Here is a 12,712-nt window from a genome sequence, read left to right on the forward strand (position 1 = left end):
ATTGCTGACGTCACAGATATCTCGACTTGATTCGCGCGCCCTGCACGAGCTGTCACAGTACAGGTGTTTACCTGCTCTTCACGCAAAGTCAATGCCAGACAGTTATCCGTGCGATCTTCCAACGGCTTGTCCAGAGGCTGTCCTAGTCAGTCCTAGAGATGTTTACCCATACCAGCACCTCGCCCTCGTAGGATCAGTCTCACCCGTAGCGGATGAAAAGTTGAGCTGTCATGAACGCATACAAAGAACTTTTTAAACAAGAGGTTCCTGTAGAAAGCGTCCTGACACACTTGGCTAATATCACCAAGTTTTATAACACTCACAACAGCTGTAAGTACCGGGCTCAGCTAAATTCTATCTACAGCTTCTTGGACAAGAACAAGGAGAATGAAGTATTGCTGGCTGCGCTTTCAGAAACTCCATGCTTGTTGGTTGAAAACGAAGCTATCTTTGTCAAACCAGCTTCCTTCTGGATTGAAGACAACATTGATGATGTTGTACTCAGGCCATACAGGTACAGAATGTCCCAAGAAACGACCATGTGGCAAACTCTCTTTGTAGCTTGTGGTACCAGGAGGCGCCAGGACGCCAGTTTCTTGCGAGAGGTTTTATCGGAAATACAAGCTAAACATCTTCATAAGTCATCTCAAAGGGAGACTAATCGCGATTTGAAGCTCGTCATCCAGATTCTAGAGACTTTGAAAGATTTTCCACCTGAAGAACGCAGAGACATCATTCTGCCCATAGCACACCGTGAACGTCAGCTTCTCCGATTCAGACCTGCTGTAGAATGTACTGTAGGAGACATCCAATGGCTGATGGAAGCTGAGTCCCAGTGCAGTGGAGAGGAGGAGGTTGTGTTTGTTCATCCTAAGTTGCCTGTCAGCACTGCTATGGCCCTTGGTGCACTAGGTTTAATGGACAGAGCGCTGGATGAAACAGAAGACATTGACTATGCTTACCATCAGGTTGAACCACTCACTACACGCCTCCACAACCTTCTAGAAGATTCCTACACTGATGGATTCTCTATCCCGAAAGAGCTTATTCAGAATGCAGATGATGCTGGCGCCAGGCAGGTCAAGTTTCTTCTCGATGAAAGACAGAATGAAGACTGCCGAGAACATCTCCTCCACCCAGAACATGGCGTCCCTTCAGGGGCCTGCACTCTGGGTGTTTAACGATGCAACGTTCTCTGACCAGGATTTTGCCAACATTGTCAAGCTTGGGGCAGGCACCAAAAAAGAAGATGCATCCAAGGTGGGGAAGTTTGGTCTGGGCTTCAACGCCGTCTACAACCTCTCTGATGTTCCTAGTTTCATCAGCAGGAACACGATAGCTCTCTTCGATCCTCATAAGAGACATCTGCCAAGAGGAAATCCTGGAATGAAGATTGATCTCAGCTTGTCTAAAAATAGAAGTCTCCTAAAAACAGTACCATCGCAGTTCAGACCTTTTGAGGGTGTTTTTGGGTGCTCTCTGAATCAAGAACAGTTTGTCGGATATCCAGCGACGCTTTTCCGGTTACCTTTCCGATCGGAGGAACAGGCGGCTCTCAGTGACATCAAGAAGGAGTCTTACTCCCCAGAGAAACGTAGACAGTTTTTGGCTATGCTAATCAAAAGAGCAGGCAACCTCCTGCTGTTCACACAGAATGTGAAGAGTGTGGAAGTGTTCCATTTACCGCGAGACGAAAAAAGCCCATTTAATATGACATGTCTGATGTCAGTGACAAGGAAATCTGCGATGTCAGCGCAAGGACCCCATCATGTTCTTCCAAATCCAATGGAAAGCATTCTACAGATATTTAGTCGTCAATTCCAAAACTTTTTCCAAACCGGAACAGTTCCTCCAGATATACGATTTGCAGAGGAAGTGTCTATAGTGATGGATGTTAGGTCAGAGGCCAGACCTGTTTGTGATGTCCAGCAGTGCCTCAGTCAGACTGAGTGGCGCATTATCTGGGCGAGTGGAGTGAGCCAGAGTGCAAGACTGGCTCTCGCCAACAAAGATCAAGGATTCATTCCTCTGGCCGCGGCAGCAGTGCTACTTAAAGACAAGACAATACTGAGCATGAACAATTGTCCTTTTGGATTTTATCAGGAAGGTCATCTTTTTTGTTTCCTACCCCTCCCAGAACAGATGGAAGCAGCCTATGCTGCCAGTTCATCTAAACGGAACGTTTGCACTGACGTCCAGCCGGCGAAACCTGTTGATAAGTACAGAAGAAGACATCGACAACAAGGGAGGCAACTGGAACTCTGCCCTCGTGTCTGATGCTGTGTGTCGAGCCTACGTTCTGCTGCTCCAGTCTCTGCAAGACCATGTTGGTGCTAACTATTCATCCTACTATCAGCTTTGGCCGAGGTCTGAGAACGGCCTGTCCTTAGTCGACAGCTTCTACACCTGCCTGATAAATGACAACTATTCTGTATTTCCTTCACAAACTCGTTGGGTGTCGTTTCACGAGGCTACATTCTTTGACCCTGCATTTCGCTTCTCTCAAATTGGAGACCTGGCGTTTAGAACTGCACTGGAGTTAAAGAAAGGCCAGATAATGTTAGTCGACATTCCCATTGAAATAGCTGAAACTTTTGGCAAGACTCGAAACAGTAATGCTTTCTCTAAAAAGTGTTTGTCAGAGGATTTCTTTTACGAACACATTTTTTTCCCCAGCATCGTCAGCGATTTCTGGAAGACTCCAGACAAAGTAAAAGTGAGGGACACCCTCACACTGCACGCTATCCTCAGGGGAAGTCAACATGTCAGAAGATTTGTGTCTACAGTTGCCTGCATCCCTTGCGATGTCTCCCATGAGCTCAAGACTCCGCATGAACTCGTCCATCCGTTGTGTGATGCCGCTGTCTTGTTCTTGCCAGCTGATGGAAGATTTCCACAAAACGGAAGTGAAGAAGGAGCTGTTGACTTTTGCCAGTCGGAGTGTCTGATGCGCTTAACTGAGTTAGGCATGAATGACGATGATCTCCAGTGGAGAGACATCATCCAAAGAGCCAACTCAGTGAAAGATTTATTAGCACTTGACAAAAGTCTGGCATTTTCCAGAGCTGTGAGTATTGTTGATTATCTTGCATCAACAAGTTCTTGCAGCAAAACACTTCGCATCTTACAATATTCTCCTGATGAAAAAGAACAGTTGTCCCGGACAGAGTTTCTTCCAGTTCTGACTAAGCCACGGGACTGGCCCTTTCCGTGGTTTGAGGATGACATTCAGCCTCGGCTAGCTGCTCCGTGCCAGCTGTATCCCAGCAGAATGACCAATCTTGTATCATGTACACAGAAATTGCTAGACGACTCCTCCACATCGTCTCTGCGGCTGAAGACGACTAAAGAATCTCGCAGTATAGTACACGACAGTCTAAAGATTGTTACCCAAGAGCTGCCTGCTCATGAAGACACTGTGAAATCCGCTGTGAACCAGCTTCTCACTGTGGCCAAGTTTCACGAATCACATCAGGAAATTGAAAGTGTGACGCAGAAAACAAACAAAATTTCGCGAACTGTTTATTCATTTCTCCAAATATGCATTCAAAGCAGTGAAGTTGTAAACAAAGAGGAACTTATTGAAAACCCATTAAAAACTGAACGAATCATCTGGACAGGCTCCTTTTTCTATCACCCTTCAAGGCTGGCATTTACTGTTAAGTTAGCATGCCCTCCGTACCTTCAGGAAATCAGCAGCAAGTCTGAATTTAAAGCTCTTTTCCAGTTCTTAGGAGTCAGAGAGAAGTTTGGCACTCAGGACATGTTGGGAGTGATGGAAGAGATGAAACAAGATGTCGGAGACAGGCAGCTGTCAGACGACCAAGTGGAGCTCTTTTGTAGGGCCGCACAACTCTTCTGCTTTGCTCGTCTGGAAACGCAAGACGTCCATCCTTTGGATCCAAAGCAAGTTTCTCTCCCGGACAAGGAAGGATTCTTGCGGTGTGTGAGCAGTTTGTGCCTGGATGACTCTTCTAGCCTAAGGCTGAAGCCTGGTATGCACTTCATCCATGGCAAGTTCTCTCCTGAAGTCGCAAAGACTCTCGGGGTAAAAAGCAAGAACAGCAGCATTTTCAACAGTCATATGAAAGTCAAGCGGTTTGGTCAGTCAGAAAAATTGACCAACCGCATCAAGCGACTGTTACAAGGCTACACGTGTGATGTTTCCATTTTCAAGGAATTCATACAAAACGCCGATGATGCTGGGGCGACAGAGATTCGCTTCATCAAAGATTTCCGACAGTTGGGAACAGACAGTGTGCCAGACGGCTGGAAGGAATTTCAGGGCCCAGCACTGTGTGTGTACAACAACGCCGACTTCACCAGCAAGGACATTGCAGGCATTCAGAACCTGGGAGAGGGCAGCAAAGGGGAGGAAATGATGAAGACAGGACAGTTTGGAGTCGGGTTTAACGCCGTCTACCACATCACTGACGTCCCCTCGTTCTGGACTCGACGAGATGGCACAGAGCAGGCCATCTGCGTGTGTGACCCTTGTGTACTTATTCCAACGAATGGCAGGAACCTGGAATGGAACTTAATGACATTGACTCTTTAAAGGAAGAGTACCCTGATATGGTTGATGGTTACCTACTGAATACATTCGACATGTCTCAGCCAGCAACACTTTTCAGACTGCCTCTGAGAACTAAGTGGATGGCAACAAAATCCTCAATTAAGAAGGAACCAATGACAGAATATATTGTATCATCATTGCTGACAGACTTTCTGAAAGATGCAAGTTTATGTTTGCTGTTCCTGAACAACTTACAAAAAATTGGCATCTACTCCACTAAAGATGGCCGTAAGCTTGAGACAGAGTACGAAATAGAGATGGTGATTGATAAGCGTAATGCCCTTAGAAAAGAAGCTTTTCGTGAGATCTTGAGTGGAGAAAGTGAGATGATGATAGATGATGGTTTAAGCTCTGGCATAGTGGAGATGAAATCTTCAGAGACTATTGTAAACTTTAGCCTCAAGGACAGCCATGGAGTACAAGAGGACTGGATTCAAGTCAACAGAGCTGGTTTCCTTGATGCCTCCAAAGCTCCAGAGAAACTACAGGACGATTGGAGAAAAGAGCATTTCCGGTTACTGCCACGAGGAGGAGTAGCAGTGAAGATAAAAACAACACAACCATCAGTAGCAGACACACCCGATCTACCATCGCCGAGTCAGCAAACCGCTTAGCAAACAAGATAACATCCAGTCTCGGGTGTTCTGCACTCTTCCCCTGCCTGTGAAGACCGACCTGCCAGTCCACATCAACGGTCACTTTGCACTTGAACACGAGTCCCGCCGGAACCTATGGGACAGAGAAGATGACAGCAGAACCACCTGGAACAAGTTGCTCTGCACAGATGTTATCGCACCCTCGTATGTCAAGGCGCTCGAGCAGGTCAAATTTGCTTGGTTTAGGACGAAACATGAGGACGAAACTTCGACGGAAGCTGCTGCCAAAATAGTTGAGTTTTTTGCCCTGTTCCCCAGCATTCCTAAAACTGAGTCTTCATTCTGGAGCCCCTTAGTCGAGGCCTTCTACCAGGAGGTCATCAATGGACGTCAGGCGCTGTTTCCTGTCACGAGAGCAGATACACCAGGCGTCATCTGGACTTCCATCGTTAAAGAGAAAAGCTTCGCCGGTTACTTTAGAAGACCCCCAGAATACTCATCTCCTGTTTTACCTTATTACTCACAGAATGACACTGAGAAGAGAGTTTCCGATGGAAAACTTTTGGAGTTGCTGAAGCGTTTGAACATGAAGATAGTTCAGGCTCCCCTGCACGTCTTCACTGCTCTCAAGAACTACGGAGCTGACAAGATACAAGAAGCAACTCTAAGTGCCGTCCTCCCTTTCCTGAAGTCTTGTACAGCAACAGCCTCAGACACTTGTCAGTTGAAGAACCTTCCTCAGCCACTTGCTGACCTTGGACTTGATGGGGAGGATGTACTAACTCTGGTTACATTTGTTCAAAAGTCTGCAGATTTTCCAAACAATATTTTTGGTCTTCCACTATGTCTTCTTCAGTCTGGCATTTTAGATGTCTTTTCAGTAGAACGGAAGGCTTTTGTTACCACCTTCTGTGACCTTTTTCCAATGCTGTCTGAAGAATTCCTTCATTGCAGTCTGCTGGACATTTCTCTAATTTTAACAAAGCATCATGTCTTTCAGTCTTCAACATTCAGCATCTAGCTTAACGATTGCATTTTTGTCTTGATCAGGATTTGTTCAAGATAGGACAGCCATGTGCACTGAACACTGGTCTTCTTCCTACTGAGGACTGGCTTCAGCGTCTCTGGAGTTTATCGAGTGCGAAGTAATATAAAAAAAACAGAACATCTCTGATGACAGCCTTCTTTGGTGCTTAAATGAATGGAGTTTAATACCTTGCAAGGTAGCTGGGAAGGAAGAATGTTTTCTGTACCCAATCAAAGATAGAAAACGTGTTTTCTTCTTTCCTCCTCCACTTAATAGGACACATGAAACTCAAGCTGTCAGTGTGCTTCGAAAGCTCCCGTTGCCAGTCGTTGATCAGTCCGTCGTCTCTCGAAGGTTAGCGGAGAAACTCGTAGCGTCTGTCGGGAACCCGGAAAGCATCGTCGGTCTGCTGAGATCATTCGGCAAGTCCCTTCAACTTACACAGCAGGATGCCACCTTATTGTTGAACTACTTTAACTTCTACGCAAAAAACCAAATTCAGTTTTGTGCCATTTAATTTGCGAGAGATCCCGATGTTCTGTGCAATTGGAGGGCGTGTTACCTCCCTTGACTCTCGGAATGTTGTGCTCCTTCTACACGAACACATTCCACAAGACGGACTGGAAGTCTGGTCACAACAAACCAAAACAACTCTTCTGGACCAACAGCTTATACCAGATGAACTGTGTCGGCTTTTTCATCTGGACAAAACTTCCAATTTACACATGATCTTCTGGAGACGATTTCTTTCAACCATAGAATATTGCCAGATGATTTTGTTAATGGTCATCTTCTTTACATTCGGAAGACATGTTACACTGTTTTGAAAGAGGCCAATGAAGTTGATGAGTTATTCAGAATTCTGTCACAAACAGCCTTCATTAGAATTGAGTCAGGCAGGATGTGTATACCATCGCAGTTCTACAGCCCGCACAATAATGTTTTTCACCAAATGCTTGATGTGGACAGGTTTCCGCCAGCACCATACTGCAATCGTGATTAGCGCGATTTCATGGAGAAAGCTGGTATGGTGAAGGAGGTGACAGTCAATATGTTCATCTCATATGCCAAACAGGTAGCAGCAGAAGGTGCGAATACACTGAGTGAAAAAACGTTGACAAGATCATCAACACTTGTACAACATCTGTTTAAAAGAATGATCTGTTGAATTCTGAGCTCTTGAGTTCTGTTTGCAATATTTCTTTTGTGCGCCCTTGGTCCTTTAAGGAAACAGCTGAACATCTTCAAGGACTTGAGCAACTCTCTTCTCCGTTTGTAGCCAAACGCTTAGTTTCCTTCTCACAAAGTTGTCGTTCCTGTCACTGGCCGCTGCTGTGGAGCACGAAGGCCATTTTGCATCCAAAGGATGAACCAAATTACCATTTGAGGAATAGGCACCTGAACGATGTTTCAGAGAAACTTAAATTTCAACAAGACATCCCCCTAGAACAGTTCAAGCAGCATGTTGTGAACGTATGTCAGGCGCTGAGCACTTCCACGTGCGTCCTTCTGCAGTCTAGCGATGGTCGAACAAAAGTAGAATGGCTCTTTCGTCAAATCTACCAGCATCTTACAAAGTGCCCTTCATGGGAAAAACATTTCTTTAAGGGCTTACCCTTGGTATTCGACATCTACAATGCCTGCATGTTGTATCCTGAGCAAGTGGTTATAAAACTCACATCAAGCGAGGCTGTGGATGGCTGGCTGTTTCGAGCTCCGAGAAACTATGAAATGTTTGACAATCTCTTTGCCGAACTCGGAGTTACCTCCACTGTGACAGCTGACCACTATGTGAGGGTTCTAAACAAACTTCACGCAAAACATCCACATCAGCCATTAGAAGGTGACTGGCTACAGTCTTGTAAAAAGTCTGTACAAGGTCTCTTTCGATGTTTAGAGGTTTCTTCCAAATTGAACAAAGAGGTGATTTACTTGCCAAACGAACAGTTCTGCTTGAAACAATCAACATCTCTGATATTTTGTGACAGCGATGCTCTGAAATCGAGACTAAAGAACTGCTCTGAAAGATTTTTCCCCACCTTCATGCAGCTTGGTATGGACTGTGTCAGTCCTTGGAATACAATTTCTCTTCTTCCCTGATGGCCATAAGATGGCAAGGCTTTCTGAAATTACCATGGAGATGCTGCCCGATTCGATTTTGTCGACCAAAACAATTGGTTGCCTGGCACAGGATTTCAAGAGGAAGTTATTTCATGTGAACTTTGTGAATGGCATCACGCGGCTTATCTACCATATGTACGTAGCAAACAACAAACCAGTTCAAAGCACTTTTCGTCAAGAAGTGAAGGAAATGTTAGGAAGAATCGAGATATTTGAGATAGAAGATTTGCATACGGTGCTGGTCGTCGGCGAGCAAAAGGTGACAGGTAGTGAAGCAAAACATAAGATATTCAGAGACAAAAGGTTTCCTACCTGTGTTTTTGTTGACAGCAGAGCGACAGTCAGTGACGATGATGTTGACATTATTCTGACGGATGCTGTCATCGAAACAGTCGCCAAGGACCTCCATGAATTCCGATTTCTTTTAATTTCCATGTTGAAGTCAGATGATGTGCCTGCCATTCTCGACAAACACAACATTTCTTCCTACTATCAAGGTCCTACGATTCAACCTGGATGGTATGTGAACTTTGATGACTTCTGTTTACTAGACAACAGTGTCGACAGCGCCTATGTCAATGATGAGAATGTTGTACTAGAGGTTATGACCCTTTGATAGACAGCAAAGACATATTGAGGGAAGAACAGGAAATATCTATGCAGGTTGAGGAATCTGCAACCCAGGCTTTGAAGAATTAATGAAGAAGCTAGAGACGCTTGCCGACGATGTGAAGGTGATGAGCTCTCACCAGGTTTTTCTGTTCGCTAGAGTGATGGAGAGGAATCTGTGTGGGACAAGAACAACACATTACTCGCCCATGCTGCATGTCCTACCGAGTGGACGTTGGCAATAAGCGTACGATGGCGGTGTCTGCTGTCAAACTGTACAAGATACCAGCGACTTCTCAAGATCCATCTGACCTCACAGCCACGCCAGTGCAGTCGGATCCAAAGTCAGTCACTTCAGTAGTGAAGCAGGTTAAAGGTTGTCTTAAGGCTTCATTGCCAATCATTGGCGACAAACGCCTCCAGCTAAGTCTGCTGAAACGTTTGTATTTGCAATGGCATCCGGACCTAAAGACCACAGAACCACACGATTGTTTGAGGATTTTACGTGTCATCAGACAATCAGCACTAAGTAAGTCCAGCTCGGTTCTTAACAATGGCAATCAGCCGATGTTAACTGCGGTGTTCTTTGATCGGGTGTTCGCTCGGGGTCAACTGTATGCCTCACAGATTCCTGACGCCAGGGGAGAGCAGTCAAATGTCGGCATTCAGTCCAAAAGAGAAAACCCACAGCCAGGAGAGCGAGACGCTGGCTACGCCAAGCTTTTGAGGATCTGAAGATGGCCAAGAACTGCTCAGAGGGAAACAACTGGCTTTGTTTCATATACCATCAGGTGGGACTTCGAGCTTGTGTGTGTGTGTGTGGGCGTGTATGCGTGCATGCGTGCTTGTGTGTGTGTGTGTGTGTGTGTGTGTGTGTGTGTGTGTGTGTGTGTGTGTGTGATATTTCTGACTGCACACGAGACAGGAACATAGTGATAGTGAAAACCTGAAATAATCGAGAAAGTCTCCTGGGTAAATTACCTGATGGTCCAAAAATAGTTTAGGCAGCGACCATGAATACGGCAATTTTGCCTGTACCTGCGAGTAGCAGATTTATCTGCCGAGATAAAGCAAACCCAGACAACAGTTCTGTTGACAAGAAAAATGGTTGTCATGCTTGTACCTTTGTGTCTGTTTCATGTCCGCTGACCTGTCCTCCCATTGCATGGTTGTTTCACAGGCCGCGGAGAAGGCCCTCAAGGCTCTGCTGTTCTACAAGAACGCTGACCACAAGATGCTACATCCGGCTGAAAAGCAGAAGTGAAGATTCTCGCCAAAGCCACGCACAACAAGGACTTACTGCAAGCGGCCGAGCGGTTGGAGCGACTGACAGGAGAAAGATGGAGGATGTCGTATCCGTTTGTACATTGGGGACCAGAGCTACCCGCCCACCTGTACACTACGGACATGGCAAAGATGTCATGCAGTGAAACGGAGACAATTCTGACCATTGTAGCTTCACTCATGGTGTAATTAGCTGCAATGTTGTCTTTGCTAAATGGTGTGTCACATTGAAATAAATAATGCAACTCAGATTTTAAACTACGTAACCGGAAAAAAATCATTGAATTTTGAGCGATGTTTTACTATGAATACACATGCTTTCTTTAAAAGGATTTTTGCTAATTATTTTTCTCATTTTTGTCCCTTATTGACGTTTTGTAAGTGTATCAGTGGCACCTAGTGTGTGGGAGGGAATGTTAACGGATGCTGGGAACGAAGATGTTGTCTATTATCTCCTCTTGTGTTACACCTGTCTCTGTATGAGGCTCCTTGTCTTTCTCAACCCAGTCGAATTTTATTATTTTTATGGTACTAGTGACTTTCTGATAACTAATAGTAATCTTGGTCCCAAGGTGTCAGTCTTGTATTCAATTTATTATAGTTATTATAAGTGAACCGACCTTCTTGATAGCCTTCTATTCATTGTTTTAATACCACTCACATCATTCAGTGTGTTTTTTTGTATAAAAGTTTGCTGTTGCTGTAAACACTGTAATTTAATATTTTCTGTATATCATAGCTGAGATATTTTGTTATTGCTTTCGCTAACATAATTCTCTTAGTAAAACATAACCGTCGTATTCAGTTTTTTGTTCATTTAAAACAGTTTAAACTACATGCTCCTTGTCTGTCTCCCAGCGCCTGCTTATTACAGTTCTCTGCCTGTTGTAAATGGCTAAAAAGAAATAGAAAAAGTATTTTGTTTCTACATCGTAGCTTGTTTTGTCCTAGAAAGTTGACTTTTCTTTTGACAATGATGAAGTTTGTCATCTTCTGATAATTTGTGCTCTCCCTTGTCTCAGTACACTATGTAGTAATTTACATATATATATACCACTAGCAACATCATTACATTTAATTAAATTTTTGTAATGCCATTTATTTGATTTTTGGTTTATATTCGTCTCATTTTTACTTTGCTTTAATTTTTCAAAACATTTATTTGTAAAATTTTTTTGTCAAACGCTTAACTATCCTGAATGAGTTCTGTATCGTTTAACATAATAACATTGTATTAATGTTTATGACAAGAAGATATTTTTCAGCCTTAAATAAACTTTTGACAAACGTCACATCTATAATAACAAATATTTACATCTGATTTTAGAATATTAATTTAAATAAATCTATTTATGATGTTGACATACTTTTATCAAACAAATATGTGTGGCATTGATTGTGGTAGAATAAATGCTGACAATATAGCCTAGATAATAACTAGAAGGCTTTGTGTGGTTCTTGTGCACTGAATACAGACTCTTTGTCTAATTTAATGCTTTTATTCTTTTTGATGGCTTAAGTTCCAAGGACAAGTTTATGAATAAACTGACAATATCCTTTGGTTTTCTTTTAAAGTTTGATAAAGTCTTTAAAGATGTAATTGCTTTCCTGTGTAGAATATTTTAGAATGTTGCTTAATTGTGGTTTATCATTGTAAGAATTTATATTACTTTTATCATTTAATGTGTTTTGCTAAGAGTAAGGCGGTGGTACATTTTATTCGATGTTTTTCTCAAATTTAAAACTTGAATTCCTGTGAGTGACAAACATGTTCTAAGGAAACATTCTCTATTCTGCAAATGTAAATATTTCAACGTTGACTTGAGTGTATTTAATTCTTTTCATCGTTAGTTATGTGATACATCGATACATCGTCAATAACGATTTCTTTATCACTGTCCTCAGTGTACTGATCTTGAGACAAGACCTCCTGACACTCTGATAACATCAATTGCATATTCAAACTTGTCTTCAAACTTCAAACTTCAAACATAATCTATACAACTCAGTTTAATATTGTCTTATTTGACTGAGCAAGGTCCTTTGAGAGTTATGGCCCATCTTTGTCTTTGCTGTCCTTTAGTCTTGTTTTTATAGTTTTTTGGTTTTGTTTTGTTTTGCATGATCCTACTCTGCTTATTTTTCTTTTGTTTGCACAAATCGGTCTCTGCTTTCAACCTTTTTTTATTTCTCTACTTATGTGCACACTCTAAATTACCTTCAATAGGCACTTTGCAAGAATTTGAAATTTGTTTCTAGAATACGTTATATAAAAGTAGACACGTATATTGCATCCTACAGTCTTATACTTTCGTAGTTTTGCATGTTGGGCACTGTGTGTTATAACCTTGTAGTGACTTTTAAGTAAAGTATCTTCGGAATAAATATTTCTCTTTTAGTCTTGTGTATAACTTTATTTTTATTACATTTCTGTGGTTGGCGGCTTGCCTGCTAGTATGTTCATACCATGTCACCACATCCTAAATACTCAAAGACATC

At 43.1% G+C, this 12,712-nt stretch overlaps 1 protein-coding gene and 1 pseudogene across 1 annotated transcript; both read left to right on the plus strand.

Moving 5' to 3' along the window:
• The first annotated feature begins 87 nt into the window (after window positions 1-87).
• Window positions 88-5,148, plus strand: LOC112563602 (annotated as a pseudogene).
• Window positions 4,609-12,611, plus strand: LOC112564815 (sacsin-like). Its single transcript, XM_025239888.1, has 3 exons — window positions 4,609-4,992; window positions 5,147-9,720; window positions 10,110-12,611. The coding sequence occupies exons 1-2, from the start codon at window positions 4,609-4,611 to the stop codon at window positions 6,191-6,193; spliced, it is 1,431 nt and encodes a 476-aa protein (XP_025095673.1). The 3' UTR covers window positions 6,194-9,720; window positions 10,110-12,611.
• The last annotated feature ends 101 nt before the right edge of the window (window positions 12,612-12,712 follow it).

This window comes from Pomacea canaliculata, linkage group LG5 (assembly GCF_003073045.1).
Source record: "Pomacea canaliculata isolate SZHN2017 linkage group LG5, ASM307304v1, whole genome shotgun sequence".
NCBI lineage: Eukaryota > Metazoa > Mollusca > Gastropoda > Architaenioglossa > Ampullariidae > Pomacea > Pomacea canaliculata.